Source organism: Erinaceus europaeus, chromosome 16 (genome assembly GCF_950295315.1).
Source record: "Erinaceus europaeus chromosome 16, mEriEur2.1, whole genome shotgun sequence".
Taxonomy (NCBI): domain Eukaryota; kingdom Metazoa; phylum Chordata; class Mammalia; order Eulipotyphla; family Erinaceidae; genus Erinaceus; species Erinaceus europaeus.
Genome location: NC_080177.1, coordinates 5,741,059 through 5,760,006, shown reverse-complemented (window position 1 = coordinate 5,760,006; position 18,948 = coordinate 5,741,059). Strand labels below are relative to the sequence as shown.

Below are 18,948 nucleotides of genomic sequence, written 5' to 3'. Positions count from 1 at the left end.
TTCTAGCTGCTATGGCTCCTTTTGAAAGTATTGTCTCCCCGAGATTGTGTGTGTGAGTGTGTGTGTGTGTGTGTCTGTGGGAACCTACAGACTTTCATTTGTTGTTTAATTTCCAGAAACAAAGCAAAGATAGGTTTGGACTAGAAGGTGATGAAGAGTCAACCATGTTAGAAGAGTCTGTTTCCCCAAAAAAGTAAGTATCATCTTAAATACACACACATACACACACACATATATATATATATACATATATACATATATATATATATATATATATATATATATATATGTGTGTGTGTATATATATATATATACACGTACACATTTAACTTTGTTTTTGCCTCCAGGGTTATTGCTGGGGCTTGGTGCCTGCACCATGAATCCACTGCTCCTGGAGGCCATTTTTCCCCCTTTCATTGCCATTGATTATTATTGTTGTTGTCATCATTGTTGTCGTTGTTGGATAGGACAAAGAGAAATTGAGAGGGGAAGGGAAGACAGAGAGGGGGAGCGAAAGACAGACACCTGCAGACCTGCTTCACTGCTTGCAAAGCGACTCCCCTGCAGGTGGGAAGCCGGGGGCTCGAACTGGGATCCTTACAATGGTCCTTGGGCTCCACGCCATGTGCACTTAACCCACTGTGCTACTGCCCGGCTCTGGCACGTTTAATTTTTGTGAGAAGGAGTGACCAGAACACCGCTCAGCTCTGGCTTACTTTGGTACCAGGAATTGAACCTAGGAACCCCTGGGATGTCAGGCATGCAAGTTGGTGTTCTCACAGGCTGAGCTATCTCCCCAGCCCAGCATCTCGAGTCTTGGACATAGGGACCATAGGGAACCAGCCAGTCCACCTCCCCAGCTCCCAGGGTCCTCTTAGAACACTGAGCTATTCCTCGGCCACAAGCAGGGGTGCTTGAAAACCCTGGAGAGCCACCTCCTCAGTCCCTGCGCATCAGCCCTTGTAGAGGATATGGATGCATCTTCCCACAGTGTGGTCCTTGGATTGGAGGAGGAGAGAGGAGTGAGAAACTCAGGCGTCTGCGTCCATGACATCAGCTGTGCTCTGGTGAACCCTGGTAGACAGTTTTCTGCTGCAAGCTTCACAAGCCTCACCTTTTAGTCAAAAGGCTGGTGAGGGAATTTCCTTCTGATCTGGTGCCTGCAGGGAGCGGAGGAGTCCGTTGGGGGAAACGTGCAGCCCACCGCACCTGATGCAGCTGTCACGTGGCAGCGGAAGGAAGTGTGAAGAGCTGGACTGTGCAGCAGGGCTCAGCCGGGGTCAGATCTGGGGGTTATCACTGGGGCTCAGTGCCAGCACTCCAAATCCACGGCTCCTGGCGGCCGTTTTGTTTTTCTTTTCATTCAATAGGACAGAGAGAAGTTGAGAGAGGAGGGGGAGATAGAGGGAGGATGAAGAAGAGACACCTGCAGGCCTGCTTTCTCACTTGTGAAGTGTTCCCCCCCCCCCCCCCCCGCAGGTGGGAAGCTTGGGCTCGAACCTGGGTCCTTGTGCCTGTTACTTATTCTTCATTTGTTTCTATGTGGTGCCAGGGAATGAATTTACGGCCCTATTCAGGGCGGCTGAGTGATTCTCCTGCCATTTCTCATTCTTTATTTCTTTGAGGGAGAATGAGGGGGTGGGTAGGAGGGCAACACCACAGCACTGCTTGTCTGCTCATGAAGCCTCCATGTGCGTGGTGCTCCCATGTGGTGGGGCTTGGACGCGAACCAAGGTGTGCGCTCCACAAGGTGAGCTATCTCCCCTTCCTAGGGCTCTGTCATGACACGGCCTTATGGCCTGACGGATATTCTCTCCCTCCTTTATCTCATCTCTAAAATGAGTCTAATAGTTGCACCCCTTTTTTTTGCCTCCAGGGTTATGCTCCTGGAGGCTATTTTTTCCCTTTTGTTGCCATTGTTGTTTATCGTTGTTGTTGTTGTTATTGTTATTGCTGTTGAATAGGACAGAGAGAAATGGAGAAAGGAGGGGAAGACAGAGAGGGAGAAAAAGATAGACCTGCTTCACCGCTTGTGAAGCAACCCCCCTTCAGATGGGGAGCCAGGGGGCTCCAACCTGGATCCTTCCACTGGTCCTTGTGCTTTGCACCATGTGCGCTTAACCCACTGCGCTACTGCCTGGACCCAGGTTGCACCTTTTCAGTTTTATTTGGTGATGGAGTTTCTCAGCAAGCAATCCTGAGATATAATCATCAGGACCACTACATTTAATCCCATTTAAACCGGGCCAGCCATACCCCCTTGTGTGGGAACCATGACAAATGTGTGTGTGTGTGTGTGTGTGTGTGTGTGTGTACATGCACTTTCTCATTTTATCCTAACACTACCCCACACTCTGCAAGAAGTAGATCAGATGCCAGCATCCCTACCTGACAGAGAAAGAGACCACAGCTCATGGAGGCAGGGCCAGGATTCGGATTCAGGTGTCCTGACGTTTCCCACAACTCACTGGCAGAAAGTCCTAGTGTGTGTCCAACTCACCCAGGTATTCTCTGTGACACACACACACACACACACACACACACACACACACACACACACACACACACACTGCCTTAATACTCGGGCTAGAAGCAATGCTATTGTGACCCATTTCTGATACTGGCTTCCCTCTGGCAAAACTCCTGGAATCCTGGGAATTATTCATGGCCTCTGGCTAGCAGCATGTCAGCTAGTGCTTCCTGTCCACCTTAGTGTGCTGCCTCGTCTGTATTTGTCCTTGAGTTAAGAGCAGCCCTTGGAAGGGTCTGAGCTCAGTGGTTTGGGCCCTCCCTGTCTGGCTCTCTCTAGCCCCCCTCCGTGGCCTAAGGAATCACAAGGGGCCTGGGCTGAGCTGGCTGGAAGAGCCTGGGGTCCTTGTGTTTAGTACTACCTGTGCTTAACTGGGTGCACCACCTCCAGGACCCCTCCTTCTGCTTGCTTCTCTCTGTCTGTGACACTGAACTCTTCCCTGAGCCTGCCACACGTCTCCCACATCGGCACTTCTGCAGAGATCAACATTCCCTGACCTCCTGCTCCTTACTCTGCCCTGAACCACAGGTAGTGGTCTGTGATGGTTCGAGACCCTGGGGCAAGCATGTCTGGTCCCCTCTGCGTACACACGACCTCCCCTGACTCTCTCTGTAGGTCTCTCCACTGTCCCGAGACAGAAATGCACCCCCAGACTTCAGGCTTTCCTATGCTCGGTCCTCTGGGTACACTGTCCATCTCAGCATGACAGGAAGAAGAAAGTGGGGCATATCTGATTTTTTTCAGGGCACTGTTCAGCTCTGGCTTATGCTGCCTTTGGAGCCTCGGGCATCAGAGTCTTTTCGCATAACCATTGTGCTGTCTCCCCAACCTTAAAAAAAAAAAAAAAGATGCTCTAGGAGTCTTCCAGACTTAAATCCAGGTTCCAGAAGTGTTGTACTTCCCTCTGTGGTCAAAGTCTTGGAACTAAGGGATGGAAGTATCTGGGTGACTCTTCTCTAAGCTTCCACATTCACATTTCTCTTTTCCAATAAAGGGTGAGGAATTGCTGTCCTCGCTGTCTGGGTAGAGCCTGGCACGTGGATGTAATTTCCTGTGTAGTTCTCACCATAATTGATCAGTGTATCCAAACCCTTCATCTGTGCCTGGAATTCTGTTGTTTTGGGAATATGTTTGCAGTTATTTTTTTTTGAATAAGGTCTCCTCAGAATCCCATGGCATGACCAAATGACTTCCTCATCCTTTTTTATTTTTGTAACTGGGGACAGAGAAAGAGAGAGAGAGAGAGAGAGAGAGACTTCTGCTATCCATAGGTTCACCTGGGTGCTGTCCATGGTGCTCCATTGTGGTGCTGGGACTTGAACCTAGGTCCTCATGCATGGGAAGGCACGTGCTCTGCTTGTTTGTGTTTTATTAAGAACAATCAGTTGCAGGAGTCCAGAAGCTCACTCAGTAGAGCATCTACTTTAAGTGCCCGAGGACCAGGATCAAACCCCTGTGCAAAGGGGGAGCTTCATGAGTGGTGACACAGTGCTGTGATATCTCTCTGTCTCTGTCTCTCTCCCTTTAACTGGAAGAAGAAGAAAAAAGAACAGAGTGAAAGTGCAGATATGACACCCAGCAAAACCCTGGTGACAAAAATAAGTAAAAGAAAGAAAGAGTGGAGTAGGGAGTAAAAGAAAGAAAGAGTGGGGGGGCTGGGCGGTAGCACAGTGGATTAAACCCACATGGTGTGAAATGCAAGGACCGGCATAAGGATCCCCGTTCGAGCCCCCAGCTCCCCACCTGCAGGGGGAGTCTCCTCATAGGTGGTGAAGCAGGTCTGCAGGTGTCTCTCTTTCTCTCCCCTTCTCTGTCTTCCCCTCCTCTCTCCATTTCTCTCTGTCCTATCCCACAACGACGACAGCAATAACAATGATAAACAACAAGGGCAACCAAAGGGAAAAAATGGCCTCCAGGAGCAGTGGCTTCATAGTGCAGGCGCCGAATCCCAGTGATAACCATGGAGGCGGCAAAAAAAAGAGCAATGAATTGCATAATCGCATGAGCCTCTTAGATAAACCGAGAGGGACTGCTAGCACGATCGCTGAGATGCTGAAAGGACTCGGCACGAGGTTTCCCTTCTCGTTTTTTGGTTCACCGGGGCCTCACACGTGCCCAACTTCACTGCCCCAGGCTGACTTACTTTAACAGACAGACAGACAGACAGGCGGGGGAGGGCGGGAGATGCCACAGCACCAAGGCTCCCTGCAGTGCCCTGTTTCTCCCAAGGGACTGGAACCTGGGCCATCCCGAGGTTCCCTCTGAGGTGAGGTGACCCCTTTGAAACCTGTGTTCCCAGCAGGAAGCCACAGACGCCCTTGGCCCCGAGCCTGTCGCTCCAGCACCCCCCCCCATGAGTGGTCCCCCACCACCCCCAGGGCCATCCCACGCTGCTGACCACCCCGCTGTCCCCTCAGGTCCACCATCCTGCAGCAGCAGTTCAACCGGACGGGGAAGGTGGAGCATGGCTCGGTGGCCCTGCCCGCTGTCATGCGCTCCGGCTCCAGCGGCCCCGAGACCTTCAACGTGGGCAGCATGCCCTCTCCTCAGCAGCAAGTCCTGGTCGGCCAGATGCACCGAGGACACATGCCCCCCTTGGTGAGGCTGCTGCTCTGCCCCCTGCCCCCTGTCCCCTGTCACCCTACGTGTGAGAGCAGCCCGGCCACCTGATGGGTGCTAGGTGTCCGCTGCCCTCTGCTCACTCCATGTCTCGGTGCCCTATGCCCACTGTGCTGGGCTAGCTTCGCGGGCGGGAGAGAGACGACCAGGAACTCATGGAACGCAATCCAATTCTGCCTTTGTTGATCTGCCTTTATACCTTCTGAGACGGAAGTGGCAGGTCGGAAAAAGGAAATGGGTAGGATGGGGGCGGGGAGAAGGAGAGGGTGAAAGTAGTGAGCTTCCATCTAACCAGTGGGGATTAAACCAGTGCCCTGCAGGCAGGGCGGGTCTCAGGCAAAACAGTGATTATGTAACTAGACCACAGTGTTAAGCCACGCAGGGGAACCTGGCGTGATGGCCAACACGGAGAGAAACAAAAGCAGAATTAGCCAAAGGAGAAATGATGACCAACACACTGTGCCTACTTCTGGCTGGCCAGCGCTGGGGAGACCTTCACTGGAATCACAGATGTCCTTGGGGGCTAGGTGACAGCCAGTGGCCCCTCCTAGGGGCTGGAGACACAGGGCCACAAACCTGTCACCTTCAGCAGCGTTGAGCTGAGTGGCTCAGCTGACCCCTGGAGATGCTCAGAAACAGACCTACTCGGGGCCAGGCAGTGGTGCCCCTTGTTGAGCACCGAGGTTACAATGTGCAAGGACCAGGGTTCAAGCTCCCAACCCCCACCTTCAGGGGGGAAGCTTCATGAGTGGTGAAGCAGGGCTGTAGGCATCTCTCTCTTTTGTGCACACACACTCTCTCCCCCTGTCCCTCTTGATTTCTCTTTGTCCCTATCCAATAAATAAAATAGTATGTCTGCTTGATAAAAGGAAAGAAATAGATCGAGTCTTTGAAAAGAACATACTTTTTGAATGCTATGTAGCTAGAGGGAGAGAGAGAGAGAGAGAGAGAGAAACAACATTTCCCCATTTAAAGGACTCCCACTCCTCTGGTGCTGCCAGATGCTTCTGGGCTTTGGACCCAGGACTCCTGGACAGCAGACCATGTGCTCTACCCACTGAGCCACCTCCCCAAGCCTATCTGCGCCTATGCGGGAATCCCGTGCTGTCAGGCTAGAAGATGTTGAAAACAGAAGAGGCAAAGAGCCTAGAAGTCTGTTGACTCCAAAGAAGTTTTCTTGGGCTTGGTGGTGGCTCACATGGTTCAGTGCATGTGTTACAGTGTGCAAGGACCTGGGTTCAAGCCCCCCAGACCCACCTACAGAGGGAAAGCTTGGCAAGCTGTGAAGCACTGCTACAGGTGTGTCTATCACCTATCTGTCTGTCTGTCTATCTCTTCTTCAGTACCTCACCATTTCCCCACTCCCTCTTGACTTCTCTCTGTCTTTATCCAGTGAATAATAAATAAAAGAAATATGAGGGGAAAAAAGTTTTCTCTGAGGTGGATGTTTCCCTCCCACAGATAGGGATTGGGGGCTTGAACCCGGGTCCTCACGCATATTAATGTGCCCTCTACAAGGTGTGCCTCTGCCTGCCTCCATAAACAAACTGCTATGTTGAGTTGCCTGTCAGTATGCCACCATGTCTATCCCCCTCTGTCCTGAGATGGCCTGGGCTTCTCCCCGTCCCCGCAGAGGGACGTGGCGTGACAGCCTCTTGCCTGCGTGCCTTTGCAGACGTCGGCCCAGCAGGCCCTCATGGGCACCATCAACACCAGCATGCACGCTGTCCAGCAGGCCCAGGACGACCTCGGCGAGCTGGACTCCCTCCCGCCGCTCGGCCAAGACATGGTGAGTGCTGGAAGCCGCTTGCGCTTCTAGAGGCCCCTGCTTTGACTCAGATGCCCGGCCGGAGGAGAGCATCTCTGCGGGTGCTGCGCCGGGTGACTCAGGGCTGTGGTCCACCACGCTGCTCAGAGTGAGCCTGGCAGCACACTCCCCGGGCGCGGCCCTCACCGTGCTCCAGCTCACGCAGTGGGAGCACTCAGTCAGCCTGGACTCCTCCGGCCACCATCACCCTGGCTCCAGCATGGGGTCCTGGTGGTAGCACACTGGGTTAAGCGCACGTGGTGCAAAGCACAAGGACCGGCATAAGGATTCCGGTTTGAGCCCCCTGGCCCCCTACCTGCAGGGGAGTCGCTTCACAGGCGGTGAAGCAGGTCTGCAGGTGTCTCTATCTTTCTCTCCCCCTCTCTGTCTTCCCCTCCTCTCCATTTCTCTCCGTCCTATCCAACAACAACAATGGCAGCAATGACAATAATAACAAGGGCAACAAAAATGGCCTCCCTCCAGGAGCAGTGGATTCATAGTGCAGGCATCGAGCCCCAGTGATAACCTTGGAGACAAAAAAAAAAGTGTCAGCACCACTGAGAAAACATGTGAAAACACAGCTGACTGGGCTCTCCCGCCGTTCTGTGTCCCACTCCCTCTTTAGCCTGGGAACGTGCATTCCCAGGAGGTTCTCTGCTAATGATGCTATTCCAGAGACTGTGCTCTGAGCACCGCTGGGTTGCTGTGATTCGGGCTTTTCTGTGGGTGAGAGCTGTTGCTGCTTCTGGAATCCTCATGTCTCCCATGCTCAGAGTGTGGTCTCCCAGGTCTCCCAGCAGCCTAGGACTGCGTCCCCTCCCCTGGGGCCTTGAGAGAACCTCAGAACCATTGGCCTTACCGCCAGCAAGTCCTTGAGGAAAAATCTGCATTTTAGCCAAATTCCACACATCTGGGTAGTGTTCAAGTCAGCAAGCACTGGCTGACGCTGTTACTCTAGACCCAAGAATGGTTTAGAGCCAAGCCCAAGGCCGGAACAACAACAACAACAACAACAACAATAAAATCAGTCATGGGAGGTGGGACTGTGTATGTGTGTGTGTGTGTGTGTGTGTGTGTGTGTGTGTGGTGGTGGTGGTGGTGGTAGGGGTGGGGGGGTCAGTGTTCTTATCTCTCTGGGTGATTCTGATGGGACCCAGGGTTGACAGTCACTGGTGTAGGAGTGACTAGAACCTTCAGAGCATCCCAGGCCCCAGACCAACACAGTCTGTAGCCTCCTCCAGTCCAGCCAGAATAGCCTTCAGTTCCTCCAGTCCTTCTCAGGCCCTCCTCTGTGCAGGCTCCAAGGATCTGAAGTTGTGAAATCTTCCTCCTGCATGGGAAAGTGTAGCTGGCAGCCTTCCACATTCAGCACAACTGTGATGACAGCTTTTTTTTTTTTTTTAATTGCCACCAGGGTTATTGCTGGGGCTCAGTGTTTGCATGACAAACTCACTGCTCCAGGCTGCCTTGTATTTTCCTGTTGTTGTTGTTTTCCATTCTTTCTTTCTTTCTTTCTTTTTTTTTTGGATATAGACAGAAATTGAGGGGAAAGAGAGAAAAAGAGAGAGAGAGAGACTTATAGCACTGTTTCACTGCTCATGAAACTTTCCCCTGCAAGTGGGAACCAAGGGCTTGAATCTTGTTTACTTTTGTTATTACCTTGTGCATGGTAATATGTGTTTATATTATTCGATAGAGAGAAATTGAGAGGGATGGGGACATACAGAGGGAAAGAGACAGAGACGCCTGCAGCTCTGCTTCACCACTCGTGCAGGTGGGGGCCAGGGGCTTGAACCTGGGTCTTTGTGCGCTATAACAAGTGCACTTAACCAGATATGTCACCGCCAGATGCTTCCTAGGAAATAGTTGAGAGCATTTGAATTTCATTTTCCGGCTTCAGTGGTTTTCAAAGAATTGGTCCCCGGAGGACATTATTAGCAGAGACGCATCCTGGACCCAGATCAGTGCTTAAAGGGTAGCAGCTTGTGCCCCACTAGGCCATTCTGGGCCAACACAGGCCGTCATTCATGGGTGAATTCCAGAACGGCGAGAAAATAGACCATTTGCTGTGGCTGGGCATACATGGACATGCTGACTAGGGTGCAGGGATTTTGTTTTTTTAGATATGTTATTTACTATTGGATAGAGACAGAGAGAAATTGAGAGGGGTGGGGAGATAGAGAGAGACAGAGAGACACCTGCAGCCCTGCTTCACCACTTGCAAAGCTTTCCCTCTGCAGGTGGGGACCAGGGGCTGGAACCCAGGTCCTTGTGCACTGTAATGTGAGCACTTAACCAGGTGCGCCATCACCTGGCCCCTGTTTTTTTTTAAGTTTATTTATAAAATGGAATATTGACAAGACCATAGGATAAGAGGGGTACAATTCCACACAGTTCCCACTACCAGAGTTTCATATCCCATCCCATCCCTTGAAAGCCTTCCTATTCTTTATCCCTCTGGGGCATGGTAGCATCTGCAACTTGGTGTCTGAAAAAGCATTAAGATGTAAAGCAGAACAAATAGTTAAATAATCAAGAACCTAAAGGCAAGAATATTGCAGATTAGATTAGGGGTCTCCATTTTGGAAAAAGCTAGTAGTTCTATTTTAGGTATATTCCAAGGGGCCCATGAGTTTACTGTTTGTTTGTTTTTTTTTTAATTTTATTAAATGGAAACACTGACAGGTCCATAGGATAAGAGTGGTACAATTCCACACAATTCCCACTACCAGAACTCCATATCCCATCCCCTCCCCTGATAGCTTCCCTGTTCTTTAACCCTCTGGGAATGTGGACCCAGGGTCATTATGGGATGCAGAAGGTGGAAGGTCTGGCTTCTGGAATTACTTTGACAGGCCGATCCATACTCCCAGCCTGTCTTTTTTTCTAGTGGAGTAGAGTTCTGGGGAAGTGGGGCTTCAGGACACATTGGTGGGGTCGTCTGCCCAGGGAAGTCCAGTTGGCATCATGATAGCGTCGGGAATCTGGTGGCTGAAAAAGAGTTAACATATAAAGCCAAACAAATTGTTGACTAATCATGAACTTAAAGATTGGAATATTGCAGATGAAGAATTGGGAGTCTCCGTTTTGCAAACAGTTAGTAGGTCTGTCTTAGGTCTATTCCAAGGGGCCCATCACTTTACTAGTTTTTTCCCGAGCCTGACATCTGATATGCAGGTGTACCCAAGTTATTGTCTGGGGAGATGATGTCATGCTGGAAAAAAGGGATAGAGAGCTGCATCAGGGAAGAGAGTAGCTCCCAAATATGGGAAACGTGTATAAATATTGTGGACTGTAAACCCCATCGATTTGATCTGGGGCCCATATTCAGCACAGGAGCCTGTGTAACCTCCACATCCTTGCAGGTCTAAGTTCGCATTCTGTGGTCTTGAGTAAGAACGTTCCAAGCTGCCCCAGTTTCAGGACCCATCTTCCTCAGGTGCTAGATAGAGTATGTTATCTAACCTCCCTTCGGAGGATGGAACATTCTCTACCGTTGTTGATCCACATTGAGGGCAGGGTCCTATGGGGGCTCACCAAAGGGTCCATTCTGTTGTTCCTGATGGAGATGACTAGTGACAATGCAGAGAGGGATCTATTCAAGGTCTAGGCCCATCACATCTGTGTGGGAATCCCAGGACTCCCTGACATCCCAGATGTTGGGCTGACCTGATAGTGACTAAAGAGTCATCATTAAAGTCTGCAGTCTCTTGCCCTTATTCAGTTTCTGTAGTCCTTACTTTGATAAGGTGAGCTTTAGAGTGACTGAGGGAAGTGTAATAGGAAGTAGGTGAGGAGGGTGTCCAGGTCTAAGTAGAAACTGTTTCATTAGGTACTTTGTGGTGTCTTTTTGGTCTTTCTATTTGCTTGCTGCATTTATTGGCTCACTGCAAACTATTGTGCACTGTTGCTTTCAGGCATATATTTTGCCCTAATTTATGGATGCATGTGCACATATGCCCTATCACATGGGACCTGTTCTATATCTAGGTTTGGGGACTTTTTTAGGAAGTGAACCACCTGAAACAGAATTAAGGAGTCCTATGAGAAAGGAAAGTTCTCACCCGAGTAATGAGGCTAAAGGGTTGACATTCCAGGCAATGAAATCTCTGGACACAGTCCCAGGTGAAGCGCTAACATGCAGGTGACCAAAGATATTGTCTGGGGAGATGGTGTCAGGGTGCAGAGATTTTTTAAGGACTACTGAATTCCTAAAGCAGAGGAAAAGACCCAGATGGGATTTGGTCAAGGTCAGATAACTTACTGAGGGCTTTGGCTTCAGAACAAGGAGTAATAATACCCCTCCTCCCAACCCCTCCAGCTTAGCCCGCTCAGGAAGGTGCTGTCTTTCCTGGCATTCATGTCCTCAACAAGAGATCCTTCTTTTTTAAATTTTTATTTATAAAATGGAAATATTGACAAAACCATAGAATAAGAGAGTACAACTCCACACAATTCCTACCCACAGAGCTCCATATCCAACCCCCTCCCCTGATAGCTTCCCTATTTTTTATCCCTCTGGGAGTATGGACCCAGGGTCATTATTGGGTGCAGAAGGTGTAAGGTCTGGCTTCTGTAATTGCTTCTGCACTGAAAATGCACGTTGACAGGTTGATCCATACCTCCAGCCTGTCCCTATCTTTCCCTAGTGGGTGGGGTTCTGGGGAGACTACTCTCCAGGACACATTGATGAGGTTGTCTGCTAGGGGAAGTCTGCTTGGCGTGGTGGCATCTGGAACCTGGTGGCTGAAAAGGAGTTAAGATGTAAAGCCAAACAAATTGTTGACTAATCATGAACCTAAAGGCAAGAATATTACAGATAAGGATTTGGGGTCAGGGGACACTTCTGATACCCACAGAGAACATTCTCTAGTCAAGATATCCTCATCCTAAACACACTCTCTGAAAATCAAGGTGCCAGTTAGCAAAACACAACCAGTGTCAATGCCCATATGTTATGAGACTTTTGTTTCCCTTTCCTTCCTTCCTTCCTTCCTTCCTTCCTTCCTTCCTTCCTTCCTCCCTTCCTTCCTTCCTTCCTTCCTTCCTCCCTTCCTCCCTTCCTTCCTTCCTTCCTTCCTTTTTCAATCCAATGTATCTAAATAATGCCACATCTAACACTTCCCCATTGATATCTTAAAAGCTGGGGGGTGGAGTGGAAAATCACAGTAGTTGGGATAAGAAGTTCCTGTGTGTGTATGGGAGCCCTGTTTTGTAGATGGTGTCCTAAGATTTCAAGGCCCCGTTGGTGGTGACCCCAAGAGAAGAATGTGGCCAGAATTGTGGTCTCACTCCATAGGGTGACTTTTCTGGTTTCATGGGGTCAGGGAAACGGTATCATCATGCCATTGTCTTTCCTTGCAGGCGTCCAGGGTGTGGGTTCAGAATAAAGTCGACGAGTCCAAGCACGAGATCCATTCCCAAGTCGATGCTATCACGGCGGGCACCGCGTCGGTGGTTAACCTCACAGCTGGTGAGTCTGCGGGACTTGGGATTTGCGGTGCCTTGCGGTTTGGCTTAAAAGTATGTCTCTCTCTCTCTGACTGGAGCAGCAGGTTTCTGTGGGATGAGAGGCCAGACTGTTTTCAGGCTCTGCCAGTGTCCCCCATTCCCTCCCACAGGCCCAGGCGAAAGAAAGGAGACAGGGCCTCTTTCCTTGGTGTCTCTTCCGTCCGCCATTATTAAAGAGGCTTCCTTGACTTTCTTCTCCCTGTTCTTCAATCTGCTGGACAGACCACGCTTCACAGTGTGTGTGGTGGGGGCAGGGGCTCCCCTCTCTTTGTGGAGAGCTAACAGGCCAAAGATGGTATCCAATGAATAGATCCACCCTTCGAGTCTTCTCCATCTTCTTTTATTATTATTATCTATTTCCCTTTTGTTTCCCTTGCTTCTTATTGTTGTTGTAGTTGATGTCGTCATTGTTGGATAGGACAGAGAGAAATGGAGAGAGGAGGGGAAGACAGAGGGGGGCGGAGAGAAAGACGGACACCTGCAGACCTGCTTCACCGCCCGTGAAGTGACTCCCTTGCAGATGGGGAGCCGGGGGCTCGAACCAGGATCCTTACACTGGTCCTTGTGCTTCATGCTACCTGCCGTTAACCTGCTGCGCTACAGCCGGACCCCTCTTCTCTATCTTCTCCAATGTCTGGTGTGGCCTGACTCCCAGCCTGGCACAGTCAAGGAAGAGCCAGGAAGTGTCTGCCTTCATCATGTGCGTGTGTGTGTGTGTGCGTGTGTGTGTGTGCACGTGCGTGTGCATGTGTGTGTGCGTGTGCGTGCGTGTGTGTGTGCATGTATGTGTATCCCAGGAGCAGAGCTGAACTCCCAGAGCAGTGGACAAACCTACTGAAGGGTCCTGAGATGCTGAGACTGGCCTTTGGAGCCATACAGGTCTGTACGGCCTCAGTATTCCAGCGTACAGGCCCTGTGGGTAAAAGACCTATTGTTATTGGTGTTATTGCTGTGTAGTTTAATAATTTTTTGTTATTAGTAGTTTGTTGCAAGATTATAAGACTACAGTGCATAGTTCCACACTGCACTCGCCACCTGCGTTTTGTATCCACACGTTCCCACCTCCCACAGATAACCACCAGAGTTCTCACTAGTCTTACAGCTTGCCTGCTTCTGTTTTGTTTGGATTTTGAATTTTTCTCTCAAGTTCATGTAAATCCATTGCTACTTATTTTTTTTAACCTGGCACCAGGAAATGAATGCAACACCTCAGTGCATGTGTAATACTGTAGAATGATCTCTTTGGTCCAATTTTATTTCTTTATTTTTAAAATACTTATTTTGGATAGAGGCAGAGAAATTGAAGGGGGAAGAGGAGATGGACAGGAGGCAGACACACACAGAGACCTGCAGCACTGTTTCATTACTTGTGAAGCTTCCTGCCTGCAAGTGGGGACCCAGGGCTTGAACCCACGCACTTGCTCACTGTACGGTGGCACTTAACCTGATGCACCATCGCCCAGCCCTTATTTTTAATTTTTTTATTGCCACCAGGATTGTCACTGGGGTTCAGTGCCTGCATGATGGATACACTGCTCCTGGTGGCCAGTTTTTTCTTTCCTTTTTATTCTTGATGGACAGAGAGAAATCAAGAGGGGTAATGGGGAGACACAGAAAGGGAGAGAGAAAGAGAAACACCTTCAGCACCACGTCATTAATCTTGAAGCTTCTCCCCTGCAGGTAGGGACCAGGGGCTTGAACCCGAGTCCTTGGGCACTGTAATGTGTGTACTCAACCAGGTGTGCCACCCAGCCCCCTGGGTGCATTTTTCCTAATAAGTATATATTCTTAGAGATGAAGAGAGAGAATGGGGGGGAGAGACAGAGAGAGAAGAAAGACAACACAGTTCTGCTCCACCGTCCACAATGGGCCATGGGTACTGTCCACGGTGCTAAGCCAGCTCCAAGTCCTTTGAAGACCAGCACCTTGGAGACAGGCCCAGCCTTCACTCTGTGCCCATAGCACTTGGTATCGGACTCTACATGGCAATAGCTGCTGCCTCTGTGGTCCTTGAGCCCCTACCCAGTAGAACCTGTTTCCTTTTTTTTTTTTAAGTAGTGATTTACAAAATCACAAAATAACAGGAGAATAATTCCACACTGTTCCCACCACCAGAGTTCTGTGTCCCCATTCCCTCCATTGGAAACTGTAGTGGTTTTCCCAAGGTCACAGATACGGGTTGACTTTTATTTTCTATGACTGACTGACTGTCTATCTTTCTATCTATATTTTTGACCATTTTTTCCCCTATGATCCTTCCTTCCCTTCCATTTTAAGTCACACCTATACCTCTTACTACTTCTGAAGGTCCTTCCTTTTTTCCTCTTCTCTCTCCGGGTCCCAAGGGAGTTGGGGTTCAGAGCCCTCTGGTCATCTTCCCCTAACATTTCTCCCCCTCTGGGAGTATGGACCAGAGTTCTAATTTTTAGGGGAGCAGAAGGTGAAAGTTCTGGCTTCTGTACTTGCTTCTCCACTGGACATGGGCACTGGCAGCTGGAGCCATACCCCTAGCCTGTTACTGTCTTTCCCTACTGGAACCCAGTTCTTGATGGCAATGGTCCTTCCCTGTCACAGGTGACCCTGCCGACACCGACTACACGGCCGTGGGCTGCGCCATCACCACCATCTCTTCCAACCTGACGGAGATGTCCAAGGGTGTGAAGCTGCTGGCGGCCCTCATGGACGACGAGGTGGGCAGCGGGGAGGACTTGCTCAGAGCGGCCAGGACGTTGGCGGGGGCCGTGTCGGACCTGCTGAAGGCTGTGCAGCCGACTTCTGGAGAGGTGAGACCCCAGGCCCACGGGCCCTTGGGCTTCCGGGAGGATCTCGGGGCTCTGGCTTCTCAAACTCCTCCTTCCGTCCTGCCTGGGGGTCATGCCTCTGACACGGGAGTGATGGATTCTGGGACCTCAGGTTCAAGTCTCATTTCCCCACCTGCAAGGGGGGTGGTAGAATTGTCATGTGTGGTGGCATGGTACTGCAGGTGTCTCTCTTTCTCGCTACCTCCATCCCTCTTTATGTCTCCTAAGGAAAGACAAAGAGGCAGGGAAGATTCCTTCTAGGAGCACTAGATGAGCGATAACCCTGCTGTGGGGGAAAAGGAAGCTCTGCTTCAGAGTTTGGAGCTCATGGGGCTCTTTCTTTCTTTCTTTCTTTCTTTCTTTCCTTCTTTCTTTCCTTCTTTCTGTATTTGCCACCAGTGTCACTGCCGGGGCTCAGAGCCGCCACTGTGAATCCACCACACTGGGCGGCCATTGGATCCTTTTCTTTTTCCCTTTTTAATTTTTTTTTATTAGATAGGACAGAGAGAAATTGAGAGAAGAAGCAGAGATAGAGACTAGGAGAGAAAGATAGACACCTGCAGTCCTGCTTCACTGCTCGTGAAGCGTCCCCCCTACATGTGCAGAGCAGGGGCTAGAACTCAGGTCCTTGTACTTGGTGATACCACTCAGACCCCGTTTTATTTATTTATTTTTATTTTATTTTTTATTTTATTTATAAAAAGGAAACACTAACAAAACCATAAGATAAGAGGGGGTACAACTCCACACAATTCCCATCGCCAGAACTCCATATCCCATCCCCTCCCCTGATAGCTTTCCTATTCTTTATCCCTGTGGGAGTATGGACCCAAGGTCATTGTGGGATGCAGAAAGTGTAAGATCTGGCTTCTGTCATTGCTTCCCTGCTGAACATGGGCGTTGACAGGTCAATCAATACTCCCAGCCTCTCTCTCTCTCTTTCCCTAGTGGGGGAAGGGCTCTGGGGAAGTGGGGCTCCAGGACACATTGGTGGGGTCTTCTGTCCAGGGAAGTTGGTTGGCATCATGCTGGCATCTGGAACCTGGTGGCTGAAAGAAGAATTAACATATAAAGCCAAACAAGTTGTTGACTAATCATGAACCGAAAGGCTGGAATAATGCAGGTGAAGAGTTAGGACCAGAGCACTGCTGGGCTCTGGCATGTGGTGGTGCTGGGAATTGAACCTGTGGCTTTTGAGCCTCATGCATTGTGCAGAACCATTACGCAGTCTCCCTAGCCTGGAGCTTTTGCCTCCAGGGATATCACTGGGGTTCGGTGCCTGCACTACGAATCCACTACTCTTGGAGGCCATTCCCCGCCCCCCATTTTTGTTGCCCTTGTTGTTGTTGTTATTATTATTGTTGGATACGACAGAGAGAAACCAACAGAGATGCAGAAGGCAGAGAGGGAGAGAGAAAGATAGACACCTGCAGACCTGCTTCACCGCTTGTGAAACAACCCCCCAGTAGGTGGGGAGCCAGGGGCTCGAATCAGGATCCTTGTGCTGGTCCTTGCACTTCACGCCATGTGCGTTTAACCCACTGCGTTAACACCAGGTCCCCAAAGCTCTTTTATTTTTAATGCATCTTGTGGAGATGAGTCCAGAGCAGAGTGTGTGTGTGTGTGTGTGTGTGTGTGTGTGTGTATACAACCAGACCACTGAGCTCTGAGCTCCCTGTCTGGACCCATCAATTTTCTTTTTGGGGAGGAAGTGAGAAGAGATAGGGAGAAATACCCCAGCACCACTCCACCATCCCCAGAGCCTCCTCTGCTGCTCCCATGTGGTGCCAGGGTCCAAACCGCAGAGCCTGGGGCAGAGTGAGGTGTGCCAGGTGTTGAGCTGGCTCCCGGCCCTCAGTCCTGGTTGAGCTCTTCCTGCCTCCACCAAGAGACCTTACAGACTAGAGCTTGGCACACAGGTGTCCATCGAGGGCCCTTCCCCTTCCTGCCAGCTGAGTGAGGCTCACTAGCTGAGCAGTTCGTGTGTCGGTTGGTGAGACGCTGGGCATGTCTCAGCATAAATCCACAGAGGTTTACGGCTCGGGGAGAAGGCATCTAGGTTCCAGGAGAAGCAGTCCTGCAGCCCGCAGAGTCTGTTGGTCTGAGGAAGAGGAGGCTGGGCAGGGGGAGGAGGGGTCTGCTTGCTCTACAGCTAACGACTGTGTTTCGTTCGTAGCCTCGCCAGACTGTCCTCACCGCTGCCGGGAGCATCGGGCAAGCCAGCGGGGACCTGCTGAGGCAGATGGGGGAGAATGAGACGGACGAGCGATTCCAGGTGAGAGATCCCAGCTCTCAGTCTGGGATCACAGTCTGAGGGATGGTCTGAACCGGCAGAGAGTCTGCTGGGAAAGGCCTAGTCATCCCATCATGCCCAGTCTGTCCAGAATCCCAGGAGGGTGGAGGGCTGGGGGTGAAAGTTCAGTGGTCACACACACACAAGACAGATGATTTAGCTGGGGCATGAGGTCTTCAGATTCAATTTCATTTTCCTTGCAAGAATATAGTGGTTGAGTGGTTGAACCCTTGGATAGTTTACTGCTTTGCTGTGTGTATGGCTCAGGTTCAAACGTAGTCCCCACCATACAGGAGGCTTCACTGTCTTCTCTGTCTCTGTATCTTAAAAGAAGAAGAAGGAGAGGGAGAGGGAGAGGGAGAGGGAGAGGGAGAGGGAGAGGGAGAGGGAGAGGGAGAGGGAGAGGGAGAGGGAGAGGGAGAGGGAGAGGGAGAGGGAGAGGGAGAGGGAGAGGAAGAGGAAGAGGAAGAAGAAGAAGAAGAAGAAGAAGAAGAAGAAGAAGAAGGAGAGGAAGAGGAAGAGGAAGAGGAAGAAGAAGAAGAAGAAGAGGAAGAGGAAGAAGAAGAAGAAGAAGAAGAAGAAGAAGAAGAAGAAGAAGAAGAAGAAGAAGAAGATAGTTGTGTTTTAAAGAAATCAAGGGGAGCCATACATTTGACTTCAGAAAAGGCTGAAACACATTGTTAAGAGCCCACACAGTATTATTTTCTTCCCTTCCTTCCTTCCTTCCTTCCTTCCTTCCTTTCTTCCTCCCTCCCTCCCTCCCTCCTTCCTTCCTTCCTTTCTTTCTTTTTAAAGATTGCTTTATTTGGGAGTCGGGCGGTGGTGCAGTGGGTTAAGCGCACGTGACCTGATAAATGCATTTAGACTCCTGGGTGTTTCTCCTCCAGGAAGAGACCCCGGCTTGTCTGTCTGAAATATTAGAGAAGGCATTCCCAAAGCGAATCAACTCCCTTCTGTACCACAAGCCAGGCAATAGATGAAACGGGACGCTGGTGGTTTCCTCAGTTCTCTCTGATGGATGACAGAGAGGAGCTTCCATCCTCGGGGCAGAATGCCTCTGTGTTGAGTCGGAGCAAAGAGTCAGCCTTCAAGGTTCTCAGTTCCTTGCATCTTCAGTCTGCGGGCCTTGGAGTTTGTTTTTGAGTGTACTCCTGGTTGGCAGGAGAATTGAGTCCCTGTGCAAAGGGTCTCTGGAGAAAGCCATAGACCCCACAGTCCTTCTGGGCTCTGGAGCTGTGGGTGATTTGTGTGTGGGCGCAGCACTGCCCCCTGGAGGTGGAGATGGTGCTGCACTTCTGAGGACGACTTGCATTCCTTTGTGCCTGGTGCTACCAGAGACAGACGCCTGCAGACCTGTTTCACTGCCTGTGAAGAGACACCACCCCCC

At 50.4% G+C, this 18,948-nt stretch overlaps 1 protein-coding gene across 9 annotated transcripts in view; it reads left to right on the top strand.

Annotated features, from left to right (window-relative positions):
- Positions 1–18,948, top strand: part of TLN2 (talin 2) — a 414,501-nt gene that overhangs the window by 263,353 nt on the left and 132,200 nt on the right. For all 9 annotated transcript variants that reach the window (XM_007533899.3, XM_060174397.1, XM_060174399.1 and 6 more), the window contains 6 exons: positions 117–193; positions 4,948–5,128; positions 6,825–6,938; positions 12,321–12,429; positions 15,042–15,250; positions 17,445–17,543. In XM_007533899.3, coding sequence (XP_007533961.1) covers positions 117–193; positions 4,948–5,128; positions 6,825–6,938; positions 12,321–12,429; positions 15,042–15,250; positions 17,445–17,543 — 789 coding nt within the window. The remainder of the gene's footprint in view (positions 1–116; positions 194–4,947; positions 5,129–6,824; positions 6,939–12,320; positions 12,430–15,041; positions 15,251–17,444; positions 17,544–18,948) is intronic.